This window comes from Crassostrea angulata, chromosome 1 (assembly GCF_025612915.1).
Source record: "Crassostrea angulata isolate pt1a10 chromosome 1, ASM2561291v2, whole genome shotgun sequence".
In the NCBI taxonomy this organism is placed as follows: Eukaryota; Metazoa; Mollusca; class Bivalvia; order Ostreida; family Ostreidae; genus Magallana; species Magallana angulata.
The window spans coordinates 24,993,216-25,018,002 of record NC_069111.1 but is presented as its reverse complement, the minus strand read 5'-3'; the positions used below and the strand labels follow the sequence as shown (position 1 = coordinate 25,018,002).

The window sequence follows — 24,787 nt, the reverse complement described above, 5'->3', positions numbered from 1 at the left end:
TCTGTGCAGTGTCAGTATCATGTAGCTGTAATTTCCTACCATATTTCCTTATTTTCATTTCTAATATAGACGGATTTTGTTGTTGTTGTTGAAACAATCTACTACAATGTAATGCATAGATGCAAGTTGAAAATATCAGACAGCGCGTCATCTGTTATATTCATTCTGTATATTGTACAGTCTCTATACTAACACATCAGAGGTCACAGCACAGTTCTTTAAAATGTGTCTATTTCATAATGCCCCATTCCTCCAGATGGTCACTATTCAATAGTGTCTAGTTTATTAACATCATTTTAATATATGAGTAAACATTAACGGTAATTAAAATGTTTATGCTTTCCCCATTAGGTAAACAAAGAAGGTGGATTATCTCTAGGACAATTCACCATGAAAATGGCAATCAAAACTGCTGCCAAGAGAAAAACTACAGCGAGCAAAATAAGTGAACTTACAAGAAATTTTTGTTTAAATGATAAAAAAGACATGTAACGAGCCCCTGCAAATTTTTTGATGTAGTATGTACAATACATATACTCTAGATTTGTTAAAATACATGTATATCTTGATCGGGATCAGGATTCACTGAAGACAGCTGGAACAGGTGCTTACATAGGACACAGACCACAATTATTTTCCCCTCTTATTCCTTTATACAAAAATAAATCATATTAAAAATTTCACCGGCTCAAATGAGTTCAAATACAGCATACCTATAGAATGACACTAGTCCAACAGCATATCCAAACTACAGGAAAATCAATCGAGAGGGGACTGAGATATGGCCCCTAAAATAACCCCTACCATGAAAAATTCACTTTCACTTTGGAATTTGTGTAAACATTGGCCTCTTTACACCCTTTCTATTGCGCCTGTAAAGATAATTTTTCTAAAAAATTTCCTGTCTGTATTTTTTTTCAAACCTTCTTCTTTCCATCCATGCCATTAAAGGAACCAAATTCGACCATTTAGTACCCCTAGGAATTTTTGAAATAATACATACATTTTTAGAATGGAACTACTTGCGTGGTATGTGACCTACATGTATGTTCAACCTTGCTATGGAGTATACTGCAGCAGTTATCTTCAATAAATGGGATACGGTACAACCGGTAAACAAATTAGACATTACTAGACAAGTATGTTTAACATCAAGAGACATCAATTTAAAATTATTTTTTTTATTAAACTTCAAAATAAAACAAGGTATATCAATTGATTTTCACATCTAATTGGGAGTTGATTTTTAATCAACTCTCCTATGCAGTCACTCTGGCAAACCGAAAGTGAAACAGTGTTTGGACCTAAGCACAGATTATCACAGCTGACAAGATCTAGTTCTTGAAAATAATCGATAAATTCGATGTAATGTATCTTGAAGCATTGGTTTTTAAGAAACTTATTCATGAATACCTTGAAAATAGTCAGATGTTAAATAGTTCGAACAATTTAGATATTTTTGCAGTCGTATGTATTCATACGCCAAGTTCAATAAAGTCTCGTTCAACCATCGGCTGTCTCCGTAAATCTCCGACAATCAGAGAGTCATTCTATATTTAGCGGTCGCGTCATCAAGCTATCACGTGACCTGGTGTACACATGCTCTTGCTTGTTGGAGATTATCAGAGACAGCCGAGCATTTGGTTGAACGGGACTAGATTGCTTGGATCCATACAATTTTTTGAAATTTCGATTACTTATACATAGTTTGATGGAATCAATTCTATCTTTAATCATTACACAACACGATTCATACGGGTTTTTTCTCAAAATTCTTGTCGGAAAAGTCCGAGAATCCATATTATAAAAATGTGCGTAATTCAAATAGACATTATAAACTACTTGTCAAGCAAAATAACATATCGTTGATTTTAAGATAAATAATAATCGATAAAATCAACTCCCGTCAGTACTTCAGTACTCTGATTTTTTGTCTGTCGACAAGAGGACATATTATACGCTGTTTCATTGCACTGTACTATTTTCATGCACTCTTATCTATCTATATACTCTCTCGAAATACCAAATTTCATGACGTTCGTGACGGTATCGGCCTATATAAGTTTATAATCAGTGGTTGCGAGAGTACCAACCCTACCTAGTCTCAACAATGAAGGTGGCCATTCTTTTCGCTGTTCTGTGTGTTGTTCGTAAGTGGTTTTTTTGTTTTGTTAAGAATCATATTCTGGAATGTAATATTTTACAATCTTATATGTATATTCAGATGACGGTTTTTTTAGATATGTCAAAACTGCAATGTTCGTATACAAATATATCGTATTTATCAAATTTCGAGCAACTCTATTTTAAGGTATCTAAAAATTATTTTCATACATTTCCTTTGGAAATACTTTGATATAAATCACACGTGATATGATTATATTTAAACAATAAAATGCTTTCTTTGGTGATTCATTAGGGATATGAAGGTAGCGACATTGCAGAATTTAAAAATACATAACCCGAGAAAGAGGTTACGTAATATTTTTTTTTGCAATGATCACTACCTTCATAACCCGCATGAATCATCAAAGAAATCACTTTATTGTTTATATTAACATCTTTCTTTTAACTATCTTAATAAATTGATTATGAAAAGTTAGTAAAATTCACTACTAGTAAATTACTGTCAATGTACTTAAACAATAAAATGCTTTCTTTGGAATTCATTCGGGATATGAAGGTAGCGACATTGCAGAAAAAATATATGTAATTTTTTTCTGCAATGATCGCTACCTTCATAACCCGCATGAATCATCAAAGAAAGCATTTTATTATTTATATTAGCATCTTTCATTTAACTAATTTATAAATTGATTATGAAAAGATAGTAAAATTCACTAAATTACTGTTAATGTACATAAGTACGTTAGCTAAAAGAAACAGCCAAATCATCTCCTGTGAGACTTTGAGTCTGATATCTTCATGATTATTTTGTGCAGTCCGTGATTTTTCTCAGATTGCTGGTGGCTTCGACCAATCGATAAACAGGGCGTGTCCATTTTATTCCTGTCAGTATCTTGTCAGTTTCAGCCGTTGTAGATTTCGACCAATCGATAAACGGGGCGTGTAGATTTCAGTCTGGCTGTTTCTATAGGGCTATGAATTAACTATATGTTTCCGTAAGAAATAGCGGAAATAATATTTAGCAGATGTAAATATATACATGTAAGTACTGTACGTTAGCTAAAAGAAACAACCAAATCGTCTCTTGTAAGACTTTGAGTCTGACATCGTCATGATTATTTCGTGCAGTCCGTGATTTTTCTTAGGTCGCTGTAGGTTTCGACCAATCGATAAACAGGGCATGTCTATCAGTCCTGTCACTTTCTCGTCATTTTCAGCTGCTGTAGATTTCGACCAATCGATAAATGGGGCGTGTAGATTTCTATAGAGCTATGAATTAACTATAAGTTTCCGTAAGAAATAGAGGAAATAATACTTGATAGATGTAAATATTATGATATTTCTGATATGAAATGATTATCATATAATTGAAATCATATTAGAATTATATGATATAGGGATTATATAATTCTTATATGAATCAATTTTTATTTCATTCTGATATTATTTCTGATGTTATATCATTCTGATATGAAAAGCACTTCATACCAGAATCACATGTGGCGAAATTGCCTATGTATAATGGCAATTATATAATGAAAACAAGAGGATGAATCTGAAATCAAACCTAAGACTCCTATATTTCTGGCCAGGTGCTCAGGAGGTAGTGGCATTTACAGATAAGAAGTCAGGATAGATAAACCTATATTTAAACTAAATATCAGTGATACACAAATAATTAAAAAGTAATTTGCAATATCTCAGGATTACAAGTTATAGAGTTAAAAAAAAGATGCAAAAATATCGACAGAAAAATGATAAAGAAATAATCGAAAAGTGATTTATGACAAAGTCGGAGATTTTCAAGATAGTGGGACTTCGAATAAACAAACTGAATGTATTCAATGTAAATCAGGTAGTATTTTAATCCTGATAATTAGAACAGATACTTTTTATATCAAATTGTTCAAAGACTTTTCAATTCAATTCTTTATTTCTTTAAGGTCTTTAAACTACCACCTCATGTTATGCTGATAAGTGTAAAACTTATCGGAATAACATGAGTTGGTAGTGTATTTAAAGGAGATCTTGTGCACGTACAAAGAATAACATATACACGTACTTCTATACATACAGGTTGAGATTTTTTTTTTAAATTAACAATTATGTATTACAGTCGTCTCTTAATAGTATACTTTTTGAAATGGATTTACCAAGATTACAGAGATCTTAAACATTTTCAGTGTTAAAAAGTTGAATTAATTTAAACATAGAATGTTCCTTATAATAATGTTCTTTCATGTATAATTAGCGCAATGTTCTTTACAAATGACAAACAAATAAAAAATGAAATTCATCTTCAACACTAGTTTGGCAATGTGGACAAAATCTAATTTCTCTATTTGTGTTACTATATCTACCAGTTTCAATAGCCAGGCGATGTGACGATACTCGTAATTTAGTTATATATTTCTGTAATTTACAGGAATATATTTTTTTTAAACAGTATTGAAGATTTATTCCATCGATTAGATATTTATAGAAAGAACTTTTTTTTTTAAATTTTCAACATCTGCAAAAATATCTGGTTTTGCCTGATCAAAAATTATTTGTTTTACAAGTTGTAAGTACCTTTGTTTATTAATTGTACGTGGTTAATCCATTTGTCAACAAAACGAATGTCCGACTTAAAAACGGTAAATATCTTGCACATTTGAGAAAAAGAATGAAAACCTTTCTTGAACTGACTTGTTTCTGTCCGAAACTGGCCAAAAAATGTTGCCAAAAGATATCAAAGCAATAAATATGAAGTCCTACGTCATTTTGTTTGAAAAGTATACGTAAAGACACCAATGAACCCCCTTCATATTTTTTCAGAATTTTAAATCCTCAAAATAAGTCTGTACCTGCGCAGTTCGACAGCTGTTCTGAGTTATGAAAAAGGCCTTGTCCTGTTCTTGTATGCATACTTTTCAAAGACATACCTGTATGTTGCTCTATTTTCCCTTTTGCGCAGTGTATTAACGTTATGTATAAAAAGTCGTGTCTTGTTCAAAATCACAAAAATTTAAAAGATTTTTAAAAAATCAATTTTTCAATGACAATTACTTGTTTTCGTATACTGGGGTCTTATCTAAAATGATTAATTTTGACTAACACAATAGTATCTGTATGTGAATCAAACGTTCTTAGTCCGTGCATGTACGCCTTACAGAAGATACCTTTAATGTCCATAATTGGAATAAAAAAAACCCAATTAAACTGATGATCGTAAAGATGATAATGATGATGATTTTTTTCAGACTATACATGTGCTGAAACATGTTCGGCCACTGCCGATTGTCAGAATACCAAGTGTGACGCAGCCCATGATTTGGAGTGCCATCGTGGCCAGTGCACATGCGTCAATCACTCCACCTGTAAGCTATCTTAACTACAGATCTACAAAAAAATCATGCAAATATGAGAAAATGCAGTGACATCAATTTTTAAGCTTATTAGAATGTTTTCACAGTTTTAAAAGTGTAATTTTTGAGGGTCAGAACTATTTAAAATATTCGTTTCTGGTTGTTTTCTATTTCTAGTAACTGTTCATATTTTTTTTGGATCATAACCAGACAAAATTGATAATATAAATCAAAAGTCATCACAAGATATATACATGTACGCAAAAAAGACTTTTCATCAAAATAATGATTATGTTTACCAATCAAAGATTTAGAACTAGTGTTAGTAGCTTTACATGTATTTTTGAATTTAAGCAGTGAGGCATTTCATACTACAAATCAAATATAGCGAAGTACATCGAAGCGTTTAATAGGGGTTAACTCAAGAAAAGTTTTTATGTAGTGTTTTGACTGACCTTTGTCCAATCAAATCGTAGCTGGGCGGAGTTGAGACATTGCCGCTCGTGACTTGAATGAGAGAGAGAGAGAGAGAGAGAGAGAGAGAGAGAGAGAGAGAGTTAACTGGTTAATGGAGTAAATTATAGATTACGCAGATGAGCAAACTATCTATCAATAGTTATAAAGTGACAAATCAAAGTATGGTATATCATATAAATTTATGAAACTTTGAAGAGTTTTGAAATTCTTTAACCAGGGAATCTCTCTCTCTCTCTCTCTCTCTCTCTCTCTCTCTCTCTCTCTCTCTCTCTCTCTCTCTCTCTCTCTCTCTCTCAAATTAGGCCACGAACGGTAATGTCTCAACTCCGCATTCTACGATCTGATTGGACAAAGGTCAGTCAAAAACATTACGTTAAATGCCTATTAAACACTTCTATGTACTTCGCTGTAAAAATTAATTTAAATCTTTTAACTATCACCAAATGATAAAACGTTCTTTAGTAGGAAGGTATTTTTTCAGTGCATGGGAATTAAGTTTTGTTAGTTTTGGAGAAACAGTTCAGTTTATCTTAGGAAAGACTTAGATCAGTGTACGATGAGAGGGGTATGTCCAACGTTAGTTCGGGAGGGGAGGGGGAGGGGAGGGGGGAACAAAAAATTTTTATCGACTGATCAGCAGTTACATGTAGAGTCAATGGTCGGTCGACCGGGAACAACCATTTTTTAAAATTTTAGTGGAATAAAACGTCAATCAATTTAAGTTTAGAATACGATGGCATGTTTTACAACATATCTCTGATGATTTCAGCATGTACTACTGCTTCCGACTGCTCTGGAACCTGTCATATCTTTGGACGTAACGGAAGATGGCACTGTATTGATGCAAAATGCCGCTGCTTCTTCGTCTAATAAATTAGATATAACGTATAAGTTGTCGCCTTATTATTACACAACTATACACCGTTAGAAACATGAAGAGCATTGAATAATTTACGGGCCTTAGTACTAGTATATATATACTCATTCCGAAGAAGAGCGCCGTTCGCCGGAGCAAGAGATTCTTCTAATCGTATGCAACTTCGTAATGTGTCATGTTCCTTTATTGAATTTTCTTATACGTTTTCCTGGAATTCTACATTGTTTAGCAAGTTTTGTTACGTTTATAAGCTTGTCCATTCTTTTAACCGTTCATTTTTACAATTTAAACTCCGGTTTTCATTTTAAGATGTAGCATCGTGATTCATTCTTCTCTATCCGCCATAATCCAAACGTTGTTTCTGTTACTACCCTTTGTACTTTTTTAGAAATGATATTTATTCGATTTTCATCATAAAACAAATACTTGTCGGCATACATAATGATATCAAATGTTTATGAGTGGCGTTTTAATCAGTATTTCACAAACTTGACTTGAACAAATAGAGGTGATGGGGAATTTACGATTCAATCGTAAGTGCGAGACGGAAATATCAACCCTGAGGGCGATACAGTTCTAGCTCGAGGACAATAACAATCAAAGTACTGAAAGTACTGATAGGCGGAAGCATGATTGCAAGTTGTCAATGTAATAGTGTTATAACTATTTTCTTTTTAAGAATTGGTTTGATAACAGAAAACACTATTCTAATGTGTCAATTAAGGTATATACATGTAGTAAATGTGGAAATACTCAGTTACTGCACCAGATTAGTCGGGATCATGCCTTAAATAAAGATTAGATGCACTGGATGAAATATCTGGTTTCAGCGCTGCGGAAACCCTTTGGAAACTCTGCGGAAACTTAAGGTTACTTTAAGTTTCCGACAGGTTTCAGCACGGAAACTTCAAGTTTCATTAAGTTTCCGCAGTGCTGAAACTTAGGCTGTCCATGAATCCAAATGGTTTCCGCAACGGAAACTTACTGAAACTTGAAGTTTCTGCATAGTTTCAATCTCCATATACGTTTGGGATACATATTGTTTACAAATGGTTTCCGCGACGGAAACTTACTGAAACTTGAAGTTTCTGCATAGTTTCAACCTCCATATACAATTGGGAAACATATTGTTTACAAAGGGTTTCCGCAACTGAAACTTACTGAAACTTTTTATATTTTTGCTTTCACAAAAGCTGAGCAAGGTTTCTACTTTATGTAAAAACAAAACAATTTCAAACAGTTCCTAATTTATTTTGTTCAAAAATCTGAAATTGTTTCCAATAATAAATAAAATACAGCCAAGATACAATAATGGAGAAACATCCATATAGCAATTCCCTTATTAGGGACTTTTATTTAAAAATGATAAAATTGCACAAGAAAAAAAACTCCCATAGAAATCTTTACATTTGTATTTTCTTTTCATCTCGATTAAATGCCTATCAAATCTCCCTTTAAAAATGCAACAAAGATCTTACTTTTTTAAAAATATGAATGCAATTTACAAAATAACTGCACGTACATGAATAAACAAAGAAAACTTCACTGTTACATGAACATGATACACTTGTCTCAATTTGTTTTGAACTACAATGAATATGTACACCATAAAATATTTTTGAAAAAATACACTACAAGATAGTAGTTGACTATAGAGGTATGAGCCAGATTTGATTTGAATATGTCAATAAATTCCAAAATGAGGTCAAAGTGACCCACTTACAAGTTGGGATAAACCTTTTCTTTGTTAGTAATATAATCTAATGTTTTACAATAGAACAGGATTTTATATCATTTTTTTGATAATCCATTAAGTCCAAAGTGAACTTTTCATTTCCACCCATGATGTACCAACTGATCAGATTTTAATATCATAAGCCTGTCAGTATTTAATAGATGACCCATAGGGAGATATGAAAAGCTTGTTGGCCAATAAAAAGCTAACAATGGAGCAGGTTTACCTTCCTACATTTCACTACTTTACCTACATTAATATTTTTAAATCCAAGACATGAAGTAAAATATACATTGTTTATATACGACAAGTATTACTACATGTACATGTACTTGCTTTTTGTAGCATGAATGTATAAAATACAAAGTATCACACAGATCATTCACCTTACAATTCTCATCAATACCAGCACTTTACTTATGATATAAAAGCTAATTCCAATTATATATTAGTTACATAACACAGATTAAAATAAAACCCACATGGAAACAACTTTCCATCCAAGTAATTTTGTTATATAAAAATTGTAATACATGGGGTATTTGTTGTCTTTATATATTTTCATATACGACATAATTGAATATTGTTTGGTGTATTTTATCATTTCTATGACCCATGCATTCATCTCCTAATGCAGTGTTTTTACATTTAAGATTGGTTTCTTAATTTTTCATATATTGCTGCAAATAAAAACTAAGTTATCAATAAATGTTTAAACAAAGAAAATGGAAAAAAAAGTAGTTAACACTTATCAACTTGGAGGTGTGAGGATATATGTTACATGGAGTCTAATATTTTATGCAATATTTGCAAATATAACAAATTATTTAAGAAAATGAAAGTTAATATCTGCAAGGTCTAATCAATCATTTAATAAGTCAAAACCATGTGATTTTCTAAGATTCTAGCTTACAGACAGACATTGTAATATACTGGTTTTTGATCATATAAAAAAAAGTACTTTTATAGTTTATAGGTTTTTTGAAATGAGAATACTTTACAGTTAAAAAGTCTTGTTCTGCAGAGGTTTAGTCGGGTCGTAGAGATGTGTCCATTCGAATCAATAAGGAGTGTCCTTGGCTGTTGTTGATGTAACCCGAGTCGTAGTTTATGGAAATAGGCCTTTTTGGGGGACTTTCGAGCATTGTCCAGACCGGTGAAGCACTCATATGATCACATCATGGCTACAGCAGACTTAGTAGTTCTGGACAGTGGTAGCATTAAAATTCTTCTTCTTGCAATGAACTTGTTCCATTCACTGGGCTGTACTTCATGTCTGTTCTATTTATCTTAAACATGAATGATAAAGTTTCATTTAGATTTTTAAACAATAAACATAAGTCATTCAGCCTAACATGTAATAAAAGCATTCTGAATAAAATTCTGAATACAGAAGCTACTATATGCAGTTGCCAGTTGCTGTTTAAACTATGTAATATAATGACTACAATAGTATCTGGTCTAAAATGTTTCATTTTATGTTTGAAGCTATGTTATTTTCATTTTGATTCAATTATTGTTTGTTGAACAATGGAAAAACTTATCAACAATAAGTTTGTTTCACCCCCCCCCCCCCCCCCCATCTACCTCCTTTTCAAGAACTTAGACCTGGATTTCCCAAAAATTACTACAGTAAATTATAAACATCCAACACATGTATAAGTTATTGGTGAAAATAATCAATTTCAAAGCAATACCTTGCGTTCACATCGTCCAGCTGGTCAAAACATTCACCCGAATCACCGAACAGAGGATGCAACTAATCACCGGAAACATTGACTTTGTATGCTGTCAATGCTGAAAAAGAAAAACGTGAAAGATTTCATTTTCCGGATTTAATTAATAATTTTTTTTCGTTACATTTAGAGTTTGTAAATTGTATAATGTGCGAAATATACATTGTTCGTCTTGTTTACCAACCAAGCATTCATATATTAGGGACGTTTATATAATTATATATGTGTATACCTTGGATAATCTTGATTATCATGCATATAAAGTTGGTTAATGGTTAACTTGGTCAAAACGTATATTTAAAAGAGATACGGTAATAAAAATCAAAACGCCGAACCAAGTTTGAAAAAATGACGCCATCTTGATTTGATGGCGCGAGATCTCGTTTACAAATGAGAGATAAATTAGAGCCTTGAAAATGTTATTGGGAGTATCTATACTGTGAATTACGTTACCTTGACATGAGTTCTTCGTTCCTGCATTGTCTCCTTGTTGTAGAGGCTATTAATGCTTCTCAATTCTCCATTTTACAACAGCACCTTCTTGTCCATTTTAACCTTCGCTCGGAATCATAAAGTGCGCCAATACTGACCAATCAGAACCCGCTAAATCTTGGAAAAGTGCATCTTGGGATAGTTTAAAATAAATAATGTTTAATCAAAATTATCATTTTTTACCGAATAGTATACTTTTTACATGTATATTTATTTTGAATAAGAACTGTCGGAGTCAGTATTACCTGGTTAAATACGACAAAGTATTGGCGTGTGTTTGTTACAATTGTATTTGTAACACGTGATTAACCAAAAAAAAAAAATGGCCGACCTTTTGTTTACAAATGTCTAATGAAATTTTACAAGTTTTAATGAGACATATGTATCAGATTTTGTCTTTAACTATATTTTATTTACATGTACTGATGATTTTGCCAAACTAAATATGATAGAGCCATATATAGTTTACTGACAAGTTAGTCTTGAGCGATTCTAAGCACGGTCATATTCTTATTCAAAATATAGAGGTGTGAAAATATTATGTTCATCACAGAGCAGGTTCTGCATGAACACACACAGAAATCACAAATATAATTAGATGCCGATCAATTAACGGGGTCCGGTTAACAGCGTTCACCCGTACGGTGAATTTACAACTACGATGAATTGATGGCAATTATTTTACAGTTACACATGTGCACTGATTGGTCATGCGATGAACAGTATGTTAAGAATACTTATGAATTAAAATACAAACGCGTTAAACAAGCCGGGAAGTAAGACGTACACGTCGGACTGATATATAAACAAAATATAATTTTAATTATTTGGTATACTTTCTACATCAAATGTATACGAATGTATAATCAAATTTTAAAAATGGGATTAAAATCACGTGCACCACATGGCTAGTGCTTGATTTTAAACTGATTTTGTAATATAACGTATAACTTTAGTAAAATTATAAATAATGCTTATTATATCTTATAACAGAAACATGTGCATGTTTCATAAACATGTATCAATATTTGTGTTTACAGTACAGAAAGTAAATACAAAGTAAAGAAATGCACGAATCACATAGGCGTTGAAACGGGCGGGGGGGGGGGGGGCTAGGGGGGGGGGGGGGGGGGGGGGGCTTAGTGCAAAGTTAGACTTTTTCTCGCCGTAAATGTAATTGTTCCTAAATTTACCTTGAAAGATTGAGAAGTTGGAGTAATAGGCATACTAGCCCCCCCCCCCCCCGACACGGATTAGGAATTTCATGATTGGAAAAAAAATTTGGGTTGGGAAATTTATTTTCGGAAGTATATAGTATAGGTATACCCCCCCCCCCCCCCCCCCCCCCCCCACGGATTAGGATTTTCATGATTTTGGGAATTAGGGTTTTTCCCTCAATATTTCTGAGGATTAGTCTAGCCCCCCCCCCCCCCTACTTTCAATTTGCTTCCGACGCCAGTGAATCATGATACAGTCATACATGCAGTAAAGTCTGAAATGCATGTAAATAATTAAACAATTATTATATTAGACTCAAACTCCAAGTGGGTTTTACTTGTTTTTATCAACTGTAGAATTTTTTAAAAAAAATTCCTGTGTACATGTGTTGGCGTGGTATTAAAAAAGAAATGAATTAGCTCTAAACTTCAGGTTGTACGAATATTTGGTACGATTTGTAAAAATTTACAACGACTTTACCTTAATTTGTTTGCTTAATTAGTTACTGTACCTCAAGGTTCATTCAAATGATAACTAAATGATTTAAGAAGGAGTCTTACAAAATAGGTATATTAATTTATTTTACTAAATAATTATAATTTACTTATCAGTTTTACTAACTCAGGTACACACAAATTGAAAAAAAATTCCCGCCGGGCTCCAGTTATAAACTCACGCTTCGTACTGTGTATATGTTATGTAACAGTCTTTTGTTCACTCCTGACAGAAAAACCCTGCAATCCACACAGAATATACAGGAAAATCACAGAGGAGGTCACCTGGACAAAGAATGTATACACATGTATACACGTGCCCGAGTACCTAAGATTAATGATTTCATCATATGCATTAAACAAGATCAGACATCAGTTCTTCTTTTCAAATTCAATTAATTACTTAGTAAGGTTCTTAATCGCCTTATTTGCCACATTTGAAGATAGTTACATGTATACATATAGTTTCAGTCACGCTGAAACCTTACTATACATTTTAGTATGTACGGATTCATTATCATTACGCTAGAATTAAACTTAAACCTGTTGAAAATAAATGATATCACTATTAAACTCAAATCAATTTTAGTAATAGTTTCCGCATTGCGGAAACCATCAGGAATCTTAACTTAAAGTTTCAGCATACTGAAACCTAGCGGAAATGTTCTGAAACTGATTGATATTTCCATAATAATTTACACAACTTTTTACATGATTCAAATTTAGTTTCCGCATTGCGGAAACCATCAGGAATCTTAACTTAAAGTTTCAGCATACTGAAACCTAGCGGAAATGTTCTGAAACTGATTGATATTTCCATAATAATTCACACAACTTTTTACACGATTCAAATTTAGTTTCCGCATTGCGGAAACCATCAGGAATCTTAGACTAAAGTTTCTGCTGACTGAAACCTAACGGATACTTACTGAATCGATATAATGGTTTCCGCATTGCGGAAACTATACATGAAACTTCAACTTCAAGTTTCAGCAAGGTTTCCATATAGTTTCAGTTTTGCTGAAACTTGATTTTTCATCCAGTGATGAGAAAAGCAATTTTAACATCAAAACATCTATTTTGTGAAGTACATTCGTATAACAATTGATATTCATATGCAAGCTGAATTACAGGAATACATTTTCATTTATTATGCCAATTTATTAAAAATAGTCATTTTGACATCAAAATGATGAAAGAGTATTATAGTATTAGAATTTAGTAAACTGAACTTCTGAGACTGCAGTATTTTATTCTTTACAATAATGTTTCACCAATATACAGAAGTTACATTTGTACATCACTTGATTACAGTATTTTACACAATCAAGTAATCTGTGTGTCACTTTGCTCACCTGAGAAGCAAAAGCCATTGAGAAATCAGCTTTATAGAATAATACACAAAATATATGGACAATGTGTAGTAAAAAAAGGTAATCAATAAAGAGATTTTGAAGTTTTCTTAATATATTCTCAAGTTTAACAGTAACAGGTTGATTTCAAAGTCATTTTATATGTGGAGAATTGCAGACCTCTAAATGATCCTCAGATTGCAGTTCATACATTTTGTTGACAAATGTTTAAAACTTAGAAAGAATGTATTTACTTACTGTACTATACACCATACATATATTTAACAAAGATCAAACATATATGCAAATGTTGAGAATTACAATACATGTACAATGTAAAAGCCAAGTAATTTATGGATAACTATAGATTGATATTCAATGGTGTACAAATTATGTATCCTTTACAATTGCTCAATGTTGTACTGTCAAATCACAGGTCTCTAGTACTGAAGACATTTGAACTTTGAACTTTTAAGTTTTTATTTTAATACTAATGGAATCTTCAAGAGAAATTCCCCCCATTACAGAACATAGACTTCCAAAGAATCCCTTTATAGCTACATGCCATAATTGTATTTTTGGAAAGTGTGTAATCCTAGAGAGTGCCATTTGTGGTATCAACAATTTCAATTCACTAGTGTTGTCTTGCATCCATTATACCAATGACAGCTGTCTTTTTCAGCAGGATATTCTAAAATGTGTTGATGAAAATGAATAATGGATATGTTATCAAGCAATATTTCAATACAATATACTTGACCTCCAATGAAGAAAACATGGATTTGAAAATAAAATTAATCTAAAAAATATTTTGAATTTATGTGTGTTTTACCTTAAATAATTTATTTTTAAAAGTATACATGTATTTTGCAAATAAAGGATGAAACATATAAGAAGATCACACAATATGAATTATCAATATTTGTAAGGTTATTTGGGTATATTACATACAAGTAATGGAAAATGTAGTGATTGAACTGTAAATGAAAGTTTAATATTTTTTTCCCCAAAATTCCTCAGTTTATAATTGCATTTAGAACAAGAATATGTACTTAATCATTAAAGATATGACAACAAGATATTGTATTTGTGAGTCAATGTTCACTAGTGATACACTGTACCCCTGCTCTGATGTATATACAAAAAAGCATAGTTAACATTACATGTAAGGGAAGGTGACATCAAATATTTTGAAAAATGAATCCTACCGTATGGCATGCCTTTACAAAGACTGAGTTAAAATTTCAAGCATCTGCGATTGTTGCTGAGATATCTTTGACAAAATTTGTGTTATAGACAAACGGACACACAAGGGTAAAACAATATACCCCTCTCTTTCCGAGCATGGGTATAACTAGTTCATACTTAAACAAGAAAACCACGGGGAATATTGTAATGAAATTTAGTTGTACAGTGTATTTACTAACCTTGAAAATGGTGTTAAGGCCATTAAGATGAGGATTCCAGCATATATAAGAGGCCGGCCCTGCTTCCATTTAGAAGTTGCAAATGTGCAATGTTTGTCCATCTTTAAAAGTGCTGAACTGGGAAGCCAACACCGCATTTACAGCATCTGTCTTTTTCTTTGTTTTGCTTGAATTTTGCTGTGCGCCCAAATTTAGCAACTCTCACCTTCACCAGAAATGAAGAATGATGTTGGGCTCTCATTCTTTCCTCTTGTCAGTTAATGTTAATCAGTTTCTTGACATTCATCTGAAAGAACATATACATATAGAACAAATAGATATATGTTAGGTTATTACCTATAATCATTGTCAGGTGTATAATTTGAGTCTTTTTGGAATTGCAATTAATCATGAACATGGTAGATCAAAGATATACCGGTATATAGTCAAAGTTCTCATGAATTTAAAATTGTAAAAAAGGATGCAGTCATCAAAATTATCACATAAATTATGACGTAGAGAAATTTCCATAGGAAATCTTAGTCACTTTCATTATAGAGTAATGATGACGTAATTCTGAGATACAAGTAAATACGGTAGGTAAAAGGATAAATCATGTTAATTCCTTTTAAATGTTCAATTAAATATCTTTGTAATAGCCTATCTGGCATATTTATGATATCAACCAATTAATTGCATCATGTATGATACTTAAAGCTGTATTTGAGATATATTTTAGAGAAAATCCATTTGCATTATTCAAGAGTCATTTTAAAACCAAGCTGAATATTGTAATTTTTTGTAATTAAGCAAAAAATGAATGAACCCTGTATCATACAGTGCAGTTCGTAACGTATTATAAAATCACTATATGAACTTATAAAGAGGAAACTTTATCTTCCGTTATATGCGATTCCATTGTGCTAAATTTTAATCTTTAAAGAAATTATATAGGCATCGCCTTGTACAGTATTCATAACTATAGACCGACATTTCAGAATTAACGATGAATGCCTAACACAAACAACATAAATTCTTTCATAAAATTTATGTACTTATCAGATATTTCTCTGATTCTAATCCCCGCTTTTACACTGTGACATGTTTCTTCCGCACGTCACAATATACAAGCGGGGATTAGAGTCAGAAGAATTTCGAATTAAGAAAGTACCAGCTCCTCGATCAAGAAAACGTTATCACCATTATTGTAACACGAAAATTTAAAATGATAAAAAAATGTTTATACAATGAGAAATAACACATTAGTTACCTAACTTACCTTACTATGTCGAAGATGGGCAGTCACCAGTTGTTCTCAACGTGGGTTTGTTGACAAAATTTTTACACTGCATATGCAGTATTGTCTGATATTACTACGCGAAAAATTGGTATGTTTACAAGTAATTTATATGCATGGTAGCATTCTAATAATCTTTTTTAAAAAGATTTATACACACTGTTGTTTAAAAAAAAGCATTCAGTACCTGTTTCCCTATTAATTTTTACTTTTGTACTCATAAACACGCAATTTCAAATTGAACTATTTTTTCCCTCGCAATTTCATCTAAAGGCATCAGAAAGTGCTTATCCTTTGTTTATGTCGCATACCATCGCAAGAGTTATCGTTCGTTCCTGTACTATAAAAAACGTAAACTCATAGATCTACCAATTGCTATCTTTGCTAAAGACAGTTTCAGTGGATAATTAAAAACGATGAAGTAAAAAGTTTGAGACATACCACAGTTCTATTATCAAAAACGATGTTTAAACAGGGGTCGAACAGTGGGGGGGGGGGGGGTAAAGAGTTGTATGCCCTTAGTTTAAATAACATCAGATAGAGCTACCATGAAAAAGGGCAGGAATTTGACCTTTGACGTAGAAGGTCATGAAAGCAATTGCAATAGGCGCTTCCGCCTAAAAAGGAAAAAAATAAATCCTCAGAAAACCCAAAATCAATATTGGGTAATGAATATAGTATACTGTTAGCAACAAAAAGACAGTCTGGAATCATTTACTAGATCTTTACCTTAAGGACTGAATTTTAGTTTTAACGTCAAATATTCATTAAACTCGAAAAATAAGCGACTTTATCTTTGTCACTCTACTATAAGATGCAGAGCCTGATCTCCATTATCAAGGATGTTAAAAGATATATCTTAGTTATTACTGGTCCTAACTTCAGCAAACTTGCATGGATGGTTCATCTTATGATACGGATGCACCCGACAGGTGTAAGCCTTCTGTCTTACGGATCCAATTGAGGGTTAGCTCAAACTTAGTGACCACAAGTACAGTATTTCTTTCTCAAGCGGTTTTATTAAAGCGTGATCGTATAGTCAAAGTTACAACAATTAAAAGCAGTCCAAATCAAAGAATCTAAGAATCTACTCAACCTCATTTCACATGTATATATATAATATTTTTCTTTTGATGGACAGTTCTGACTAGTTCGGCCCATTTACGACGATCATGAGTGAACATTTAGTGTTCAAAATTAGGATTAATATTTTATTTCTAAATAAAGTAACAAAAGCCTCAAAACTGCCAATCAAAGAGTATATACTGATGCAGGGTTTGAGTCTCCGAGTCCTGAGTCTCAGAGTCCCCCACCTAGGTATGACGCATCACTTACTCATAATACGTTCATTCCTACATGGCATAAAAGGATACAAAAGTTAATATATAGAATACACAATACATGACTCAATATAGAGTACCAGAGCTATCGTTGCAGACACAGAATCGCCAAATATGACACTTGTTTTTAAACTCTCAATTTGGATATTATAATGCCCGTATTATTCACCTGGTTATATAACATCATTTAGGAATACTACGCAGTGCTACGAGATTCACAGAGTTCATTCTGTTAATTATCATTAACACCATTCAGTGCGCAGAACCTAGGTACACATAAGTATCATATTGACCAATATGTAATACTAGCAATTCAAGGTCATAGCATGGCTATCTGTTTACACAGGCTTGAATGCTGAATCTGAGCCCAAGGTTTCGGATGCTGGAGGAGGTTAAGGTTTTAAAAGTGGTTAAAGTTTTTTGAGCAGGTGCTCTAGAACTCTTATGATTATATCTTAGTTATTACTGGTCATAATTTCATAAAACTTGCATGGGTGATGCGTTTTATGATTCTGATGCACATGACAGTCTTGAATGCTGAATCTGAGCAATAGGTTTCGGATGTTGGATGAGGGTTAGTTTTTTGGAACAGGTCGCATGTTAAATTATTGTATCATATGATACGATATTGTATAAGATATAAATCATATATGAAAACATATGATATGATATCGTTTAATGTGATATTGGTTGATATAATATATTATCATATCACATGAAATTGTATAATACGATATTGTTTCATATGATATTGTATTATAGAATATATTACTTTATCACATCATATGATATGATACAATGTTGCATCAAATTATTTTGTATCATATGATACAATATAATGTTATGTATCGAATATGATACAATATCATACAATACAACATCATACTATATTATACAATATAATATCAAATGTAACAATATTGAGATGAATTATGTGATATGATATTGTATCATAAAATACATCTTTGTATCATATATTTTATATTATGATTTTGTATTATGTGATCAAATACAATGTATAACACAATACGATGTTAAATCATACGTTATAATATCATACTGCATCATTATTTATTACAGTTTTAATCATATTGAATGATATTTTTTGTAAGTATCATAGGATGCAATATCGTATTTTATAGTATTGTATTGATACACATTGTATCTGTGACGATTGTGATAATGTAGAATTGAATTTTTTTTATGTATCCCCAAGTACCCAAACTCCGTCACCATAAGCAGAAAACATTCCGCGTTTCTCTGAAATTTTTTTTTTTGCGGTTTTTATCATTTGCAATTACTAAATATAATCTGAAACGTTATAATTTATAAAATTATTAATAAAAATATGTTTATCATTACTCAAATAAGCCCTCTGAATACGACGTTTATCACACGTGCTATCATAACTTATGAACCTAACTCCGTCACCCACATGATATATGATACGCCAGGGAATGAAGACACATCAACAATTTAGTTTAAACTCAACTTGTATCTAGGTCAAATTATAATAAGTAAAATCGGTGTATACAATTTAAATTGTATATCATTTCATCAAAGTGAAATGATCGCCAGAATAAAAAAAAAATGGGGCTCTTGTACCAAAAATCACAATAACCTTTTAGGAATGTATGGATGCTGTTTGATTTCTGTCCTTACATACATGTATTTCAAATATATCATATCAAAAATGAATATATAAATGATTATGTTATTTATTTATTACATTTTTAATAAATGTAGCATATTCTAAATACCGACATACCGTATATATCTGTAACTCTCTTTAACTATAAGGCCGCCAAAAATTACGGCATGAGCGATTTGACGTTATCATCAAGTGTAGTGCATAAACGATATTGCGGACTGAACAAATGTGAAATGTTTCATCTTGACCTCTCTTAAAATGACTGACCACGGTAAATAATCAAATAGGCCCGCGTGTCAGAAATATCGTTATTTTAGTGCACCCGTGAAAAGGTGTTAGCTGATTTCACGCAATTATTGTTGCATAAAATGAACAAGGTGTAATTTTGTTATGTTTGAACACATTCTTATATTTAACCGTTGCAAATTGTTGACATTTGATTGAAGATTTTTGACATGCAAAAAATGACGTCATAATCGCATTTGATTTCAAACGGCGAGGAGTTTCCCGAAAGTGACGGAGTTAGGGTAGTGACGGAGTTAGGGGGCTATGCGATAATGCTTTTTGACATGTTCCCCTTATTTACCGATTGTATTTTACAACAAGATATCTTAATTTGCACTATTACCGAGCGCAGCGAGAGGCGGGCGAAGCCCGCCTCGCGAAGCGAGGATTAATGGTAACACGTATATATAAGAAAATCAGTGAAAAATGAAAGTTGAATCAGGGGTACTAAGGCCAAAAAAAATTTCTTCCAGCCCTGGGCGCCGCCATCTTGGCAGCCATTTTGTTTTTAAAAAGTTAGTTCGATCATTGATTGATCACTACTTATCGATGTTTGTTGCCCCTAAACTCGATTAAATAAGTTCCAGTGTTTCAATAGAAGGTAATTCGAATTAAAAGAAATTAAAAAGGAAACCAGATAATTTTCAATAGTGCTTTAATCAAGAAACACGACATGTTCTATGTATGTCTTATCAAATTATCAGATGGAAAATAAAAACATTAAGGTCAAGGAACTGATCTTTTAGATACCGAATAAAGTATTTAATTTTATTACAGCGGCATTCATATGAATTAAATTGATAAACAATGAAAGAAGAAATAAAAAATAGGTCGGAATAACGTTACTCTCTTCGGCTATTTCCGAAGACAAAACTTGAACGTTTACGTCTGAAATATGACGTCACAATGTAGACTGAGCACGCAACGTTTAGTAAAACTTGGGCTAATGATTTGAGTAGGCAATCAGGCGGATCCTACTGTGTGCGTTTCAAATAAATTTTATTCTACAAAAATCAAACTGCACTGTGTTAAATCTGCGCTCGGTCCAACGGTCACACCGTTTACATATTATTACTTACTGCATCAGATGAACGTGATTATTTGATTGTATTTCAATCTTCCTGGTCTTTTATTTTCATTGGCAAGCTCTACTTTAAACGTTTTCATGATTTTTCCAAGCCTGTATCTTTTCGTTTTTATATACCGCCATTACAGTATTGGAATTTCAGTATTTCACGCCCGATGTAAATTACAACTTTTTGTACACTAGGTTTTATTGCGATTTCTGTATTAAATTGTTGTTGTATGAATTGCTATAATTTTATTTGTCATATATTGTGTAAATCACCTAATTTAATTGTTGAATTATATTTTATACATTAATCTATGTTATTGCCGGTGGCTGCCGGTGGCTGCCGGTGATCCCTAGGGAAGCGCGTGGGTCGCCGGGGGGACTTTGTATGTTTATAAATAGGGGAGATCACTCTATCCGGTGGACTCGGGGTTTAGCAATTGAGGTTAGAGGGTGTTTTTTTTTACTACTTCGATTATTTTAGGTAGAATTAGGGGATTTTGAGTAAATTATTTATTATTTCATCGTTGTATTACGGGTTAATGTCGTTTACACGATATTTATTAATATTTAGGGAGTTTGTATTGGATTAATTTCGATACAGACGACATAGTTCATTTTATTTACGGTTAGACAAAGGGTAAATCTCTGAAGTCTTACCGATTAAATAATTAGTAATCGTTAATAGTTCTTTGGAATTTTATTATTCTAAATAAGTGAATTATCGATATTTGATAATATATTGTTACAGTAGGAATAGTTTATTCGTAAATCTAGTTTTATTGTTGAGAATAATTGGTAAAGTTTTGCGGTAACAGTTAAGTGAGATATAGTCTGGTAATTCTAGATTATTTCTCGATTTCAGTAATATTTATTTGTACACTAATCGGGTCATTCTCGTTTAGTGCGCCCCTCCCCCCCTTAATTGAATTAACGTACACACGAGGGTTGTGCTAGTATCACTGTACAATTTGGGTAATTCCCGATTGTCAGTGATTTAATTGTAGGTGTACTTGTTATTGTTGATTATTATACGCCTTGTTATTTCTTCGTTTAATAAATTTACGTAAACTTTAAATAAGTCTTATATTTAATTACCCTCGTTAATAACTTAAATATGGGTCCAAACACAGGTGATTTTTGTGTTATAATTTAAAAGAAGCAATATTTACGAGAAATTCGTAACTTGGTAGAATTAAAATTCACGGGTAATTCTCGTGCAGGATTGCGTATATATATTTGTGCATAGCAAGCACTCAGGGCCGTTACATATCTCATAATACTGTATGAAATGAACATATGATTATCATACAATTTTTAAACATATTATATAGTAATACGATATTGTATCAAAACAATATCCATGTTTATCCAAGATCATTAACTATGATTTTAATATAATATGATAAAGGTGGTCTAATAAAGGTAATGCTTTTAAAGGTGATGCCTAGTCTCGGTGAGCTTTGTAATCTGTGATTACCTATGTTTAATAAAAGGTGGTAACATGGTAACTTGAAATGCACATCAGACTGTATAATTTTTTCATGGTGGTAATCTGGCTTGCAGAGATTGAAAAACGACAGCTCGAAAAAACAAACAAACAAACAAACAAATAAATTTTGTAGACAACTTAAGGTTTTGAAACACATTTTTGACTTACATCGTTAAATTGCGATTTTTTTAATGCTTTAAAATTGATAAACTTTTTCTATTAGTGCAATGAATTTTGATACAGGTATCAAATGTTTTTTCTCCATTATAAATACAAACAGGTTATAATTAATGTACAGTCAAACTTCGTTATCTCGAACTAGATGGGGCTGTTGAAAAAACTGCGAGATATCCGAGTATTCGAGATATGGAGGGTAAATTACTTAAAAAATAAGTAGTTGGGACTCAAAAATCACTTCGACATATCCATTGTAATCGAGATATCGGTGTTCGAGATATCGGAGTTAAACTGTATTTATCATGGGTACTGAGCATTATTTGTACATGTGGGAAAGTAGGCGGGTTTGTTTTGGTACGGATGATTGGTTTTCACATTGATTGGCTATTTATATAGTAACTAGTACGCATGAGTGGAGATGTTATTTAAGGGCGTGTATTTGGTAAATGAGCCATTCGAAGGCTCAGATTCTTAACTTAGTTCACGTATTAGAGATTTTCCCATCCACCCAACCCTTGTTGTGATATGTTATTTATAATAATCGATTTGCTATCAGTATTAAAGTTATAATTTATCTTTTGTAGTTTGATGATTGTACATATGGATGGAGTTAAACGAGCATATGGATGGAGTTAAACGAGAGATTGATTGATCGAGTTGATTTACTGTGATTGGATTTGATAAGAAATAGAAAAAGAGAATTTATGTAATGTGGTTGAATAAAATCTGAGCGCTTCGCCTCCTATCCTATAATAATGTGTTGTTTTATATGGTAAATAATTTATGTTCGTTTGAGTGTAACGAACTAAGAACATAATTGTATTTGTTTGAACTGTGATTTGTTTAGTGTTCTTTAAATATTTTTGCAGTTTTTTTACTTGATTTTTTTATTTGATGTCTAATATGTATTTTCTTTTTTCTTTCAGGTCAATAGAAAGCCCTTGAAAAACGTTAAATGAATACTTATCATTCATTCCGTGAAAAATGGGGAATTTTGTTGCAAATCATCTTTTACTAGTCATGTAGAGTAGCTGCATTGTACTGGTTATTATTTAATATTATTATTTTATGTAATTACCAGACTTTGACCCGTGCGTGCACGGGTTGACATTGCATATGATATCGGACATTTACGAAATATAATAGTCTCAAATAGATACATCGACATACCGTATATAATGTTGTCACATAACAAAACTATAAGCCTAAAATAATGCTATTAATTTCACTAAACTCTGCGTAGTTAGAATAATCTGTGTCTCGGGACAGGCCCTCATCACAGTTAAATTGCCCCCAATAGGCCATATACCAGTATAAAAGTAGTAGAAAATTACAGAATCGCTCCGAAACGATTAAGGAGAAAATTAATGAAGTTGCATTGAAAAACAGTGAATTTATTCATAATAAACCACTTTGAGACAGTAAATACCTTTCATCAAAATATTCAATTCATATTATAAATATTGAAGAATTCAACACTTTTCACCAACGTGTTTTTACTCATTTTAAAACACACCATGTTGACATTCGGAACTCTCGGGATTTTTCATAGTAAATGCACTGTGTTAGAGTTATCTCCCGTATTTTGATGAACAGAATATATTAGCAAATTTCCAATGAAAACTTACACGTATTCGTTTTATCGTTTCTGAGTTTATCCATTCAAATATGATATTGCGGAAACATAAACTAAAGAACCTCCTGTGATTTAGCGTGAATGTAATGCGCATGCGCAAGACTGTAAAATCCAAAAATTTGATTTCCATCATCAGAATTTTTTGAGAAATTTTCGTTGATTATATGATATCGGACATTTACGAAATATAATAGTCTCAAATAGATACATCGACATACCGTATATAATGTTGTCACATAACAAAACTATAAGCCTAAAATAATGCTATTAATTTCACTACACTCTGCGTAGTTAGAATAATCTGTGTCTCGGGACAGGCCCTCATCACAGTTAAATTGCCCCCAATAGGCCATATACAGGCACGTAGCATCGTTTTTGAAAGTGGGGGGGCCAGACTCATCCAAAAAATCTTGACAAGCAAAAAAAAAAAAAAAAAAAAAAAAAAAAAAAGGAAAATTTAAACTTTTCCAAATTCGTCAAAATCCTAATCCGTGGGGGGGGGGGGGGGGGGGGGGGGGGGGGCTGCCGTAGTATATAACTTAAATTTCAATCCTCTTTCCTTATTTTCATATCAAT

At 32.3% G+C, this 24,787-nt stretch overlaps 1 protein-coding gene and 1 long non-coding RNA gene across 2 annotated transcripts; one reads left to right on the top strand and one right to left on the bottom strand.

Moving 5' to 3' along the window:
• The first annotated feature begins 1,992 nt into the window (after positions 1-1,992).
• On the top strand, positions 1,993-6,842 carry LOC128180649 (serine protease inhibitor Cvsi-2-like). Its single transcript, XM_052848790.1, has 3 exons — positions 1,993-2,150; positions 5,370-5,486; positions 6,721-6,842. The coding sequence occupies exons 1-3, from the start codon at positions 2,111-2,113 to the stop codon at positions 6,819-6,821; spliced, it is 258 nt and encodes an 85-aa protein (XP_052704750.1). The 5' UTR covers positions 1,993-2,110; the 3' UTR covers positions 6,822-6,842.
• A 785-nt stretch (positions 6,843-7,627) lies between these two features.
• Positions 7,628-11,752, bottom strand: LOC128180659 (uncharacterized). Its single transcript, XR_008243243.1, has 3 exons — positions 10,753-11,752; positions 10,261-10,360; positions 7,628-9,852 (listed from the first exon to the last, which is right to left on the bottom strand). It is a non-coding gene; the product is annotated as an uncharacterized LOC128180659 (long non-coding RNA).
• Positions 11,753-24,787: the final 13,035 nt, after the last annotated feature.

Bases quoted from the DNA above. Each gene is read 5' to 3' on its own strand.
- LOC128180649 (XM_052848790.1), top strand. From the start codon at position 2,111: ATGAAGGTGGCCATTCTTTTCGCTGTTCTGTGTGTTGTTC. The intron at 2,151-5,369 runs GTAAGTGGTTTT...GATTTTTTTCAG, and splicing joins CGCTGTTCTGTGTGTTGTTC to ACTATACATGTGCTGAAACA. The intron at 5,487-6,720 runs GTAAGCTATCTT...TGATGATTTCAG, and splicing joins ATGCGTCAATCACTCCACCT to CATGTACTACTGCTTCCGAC.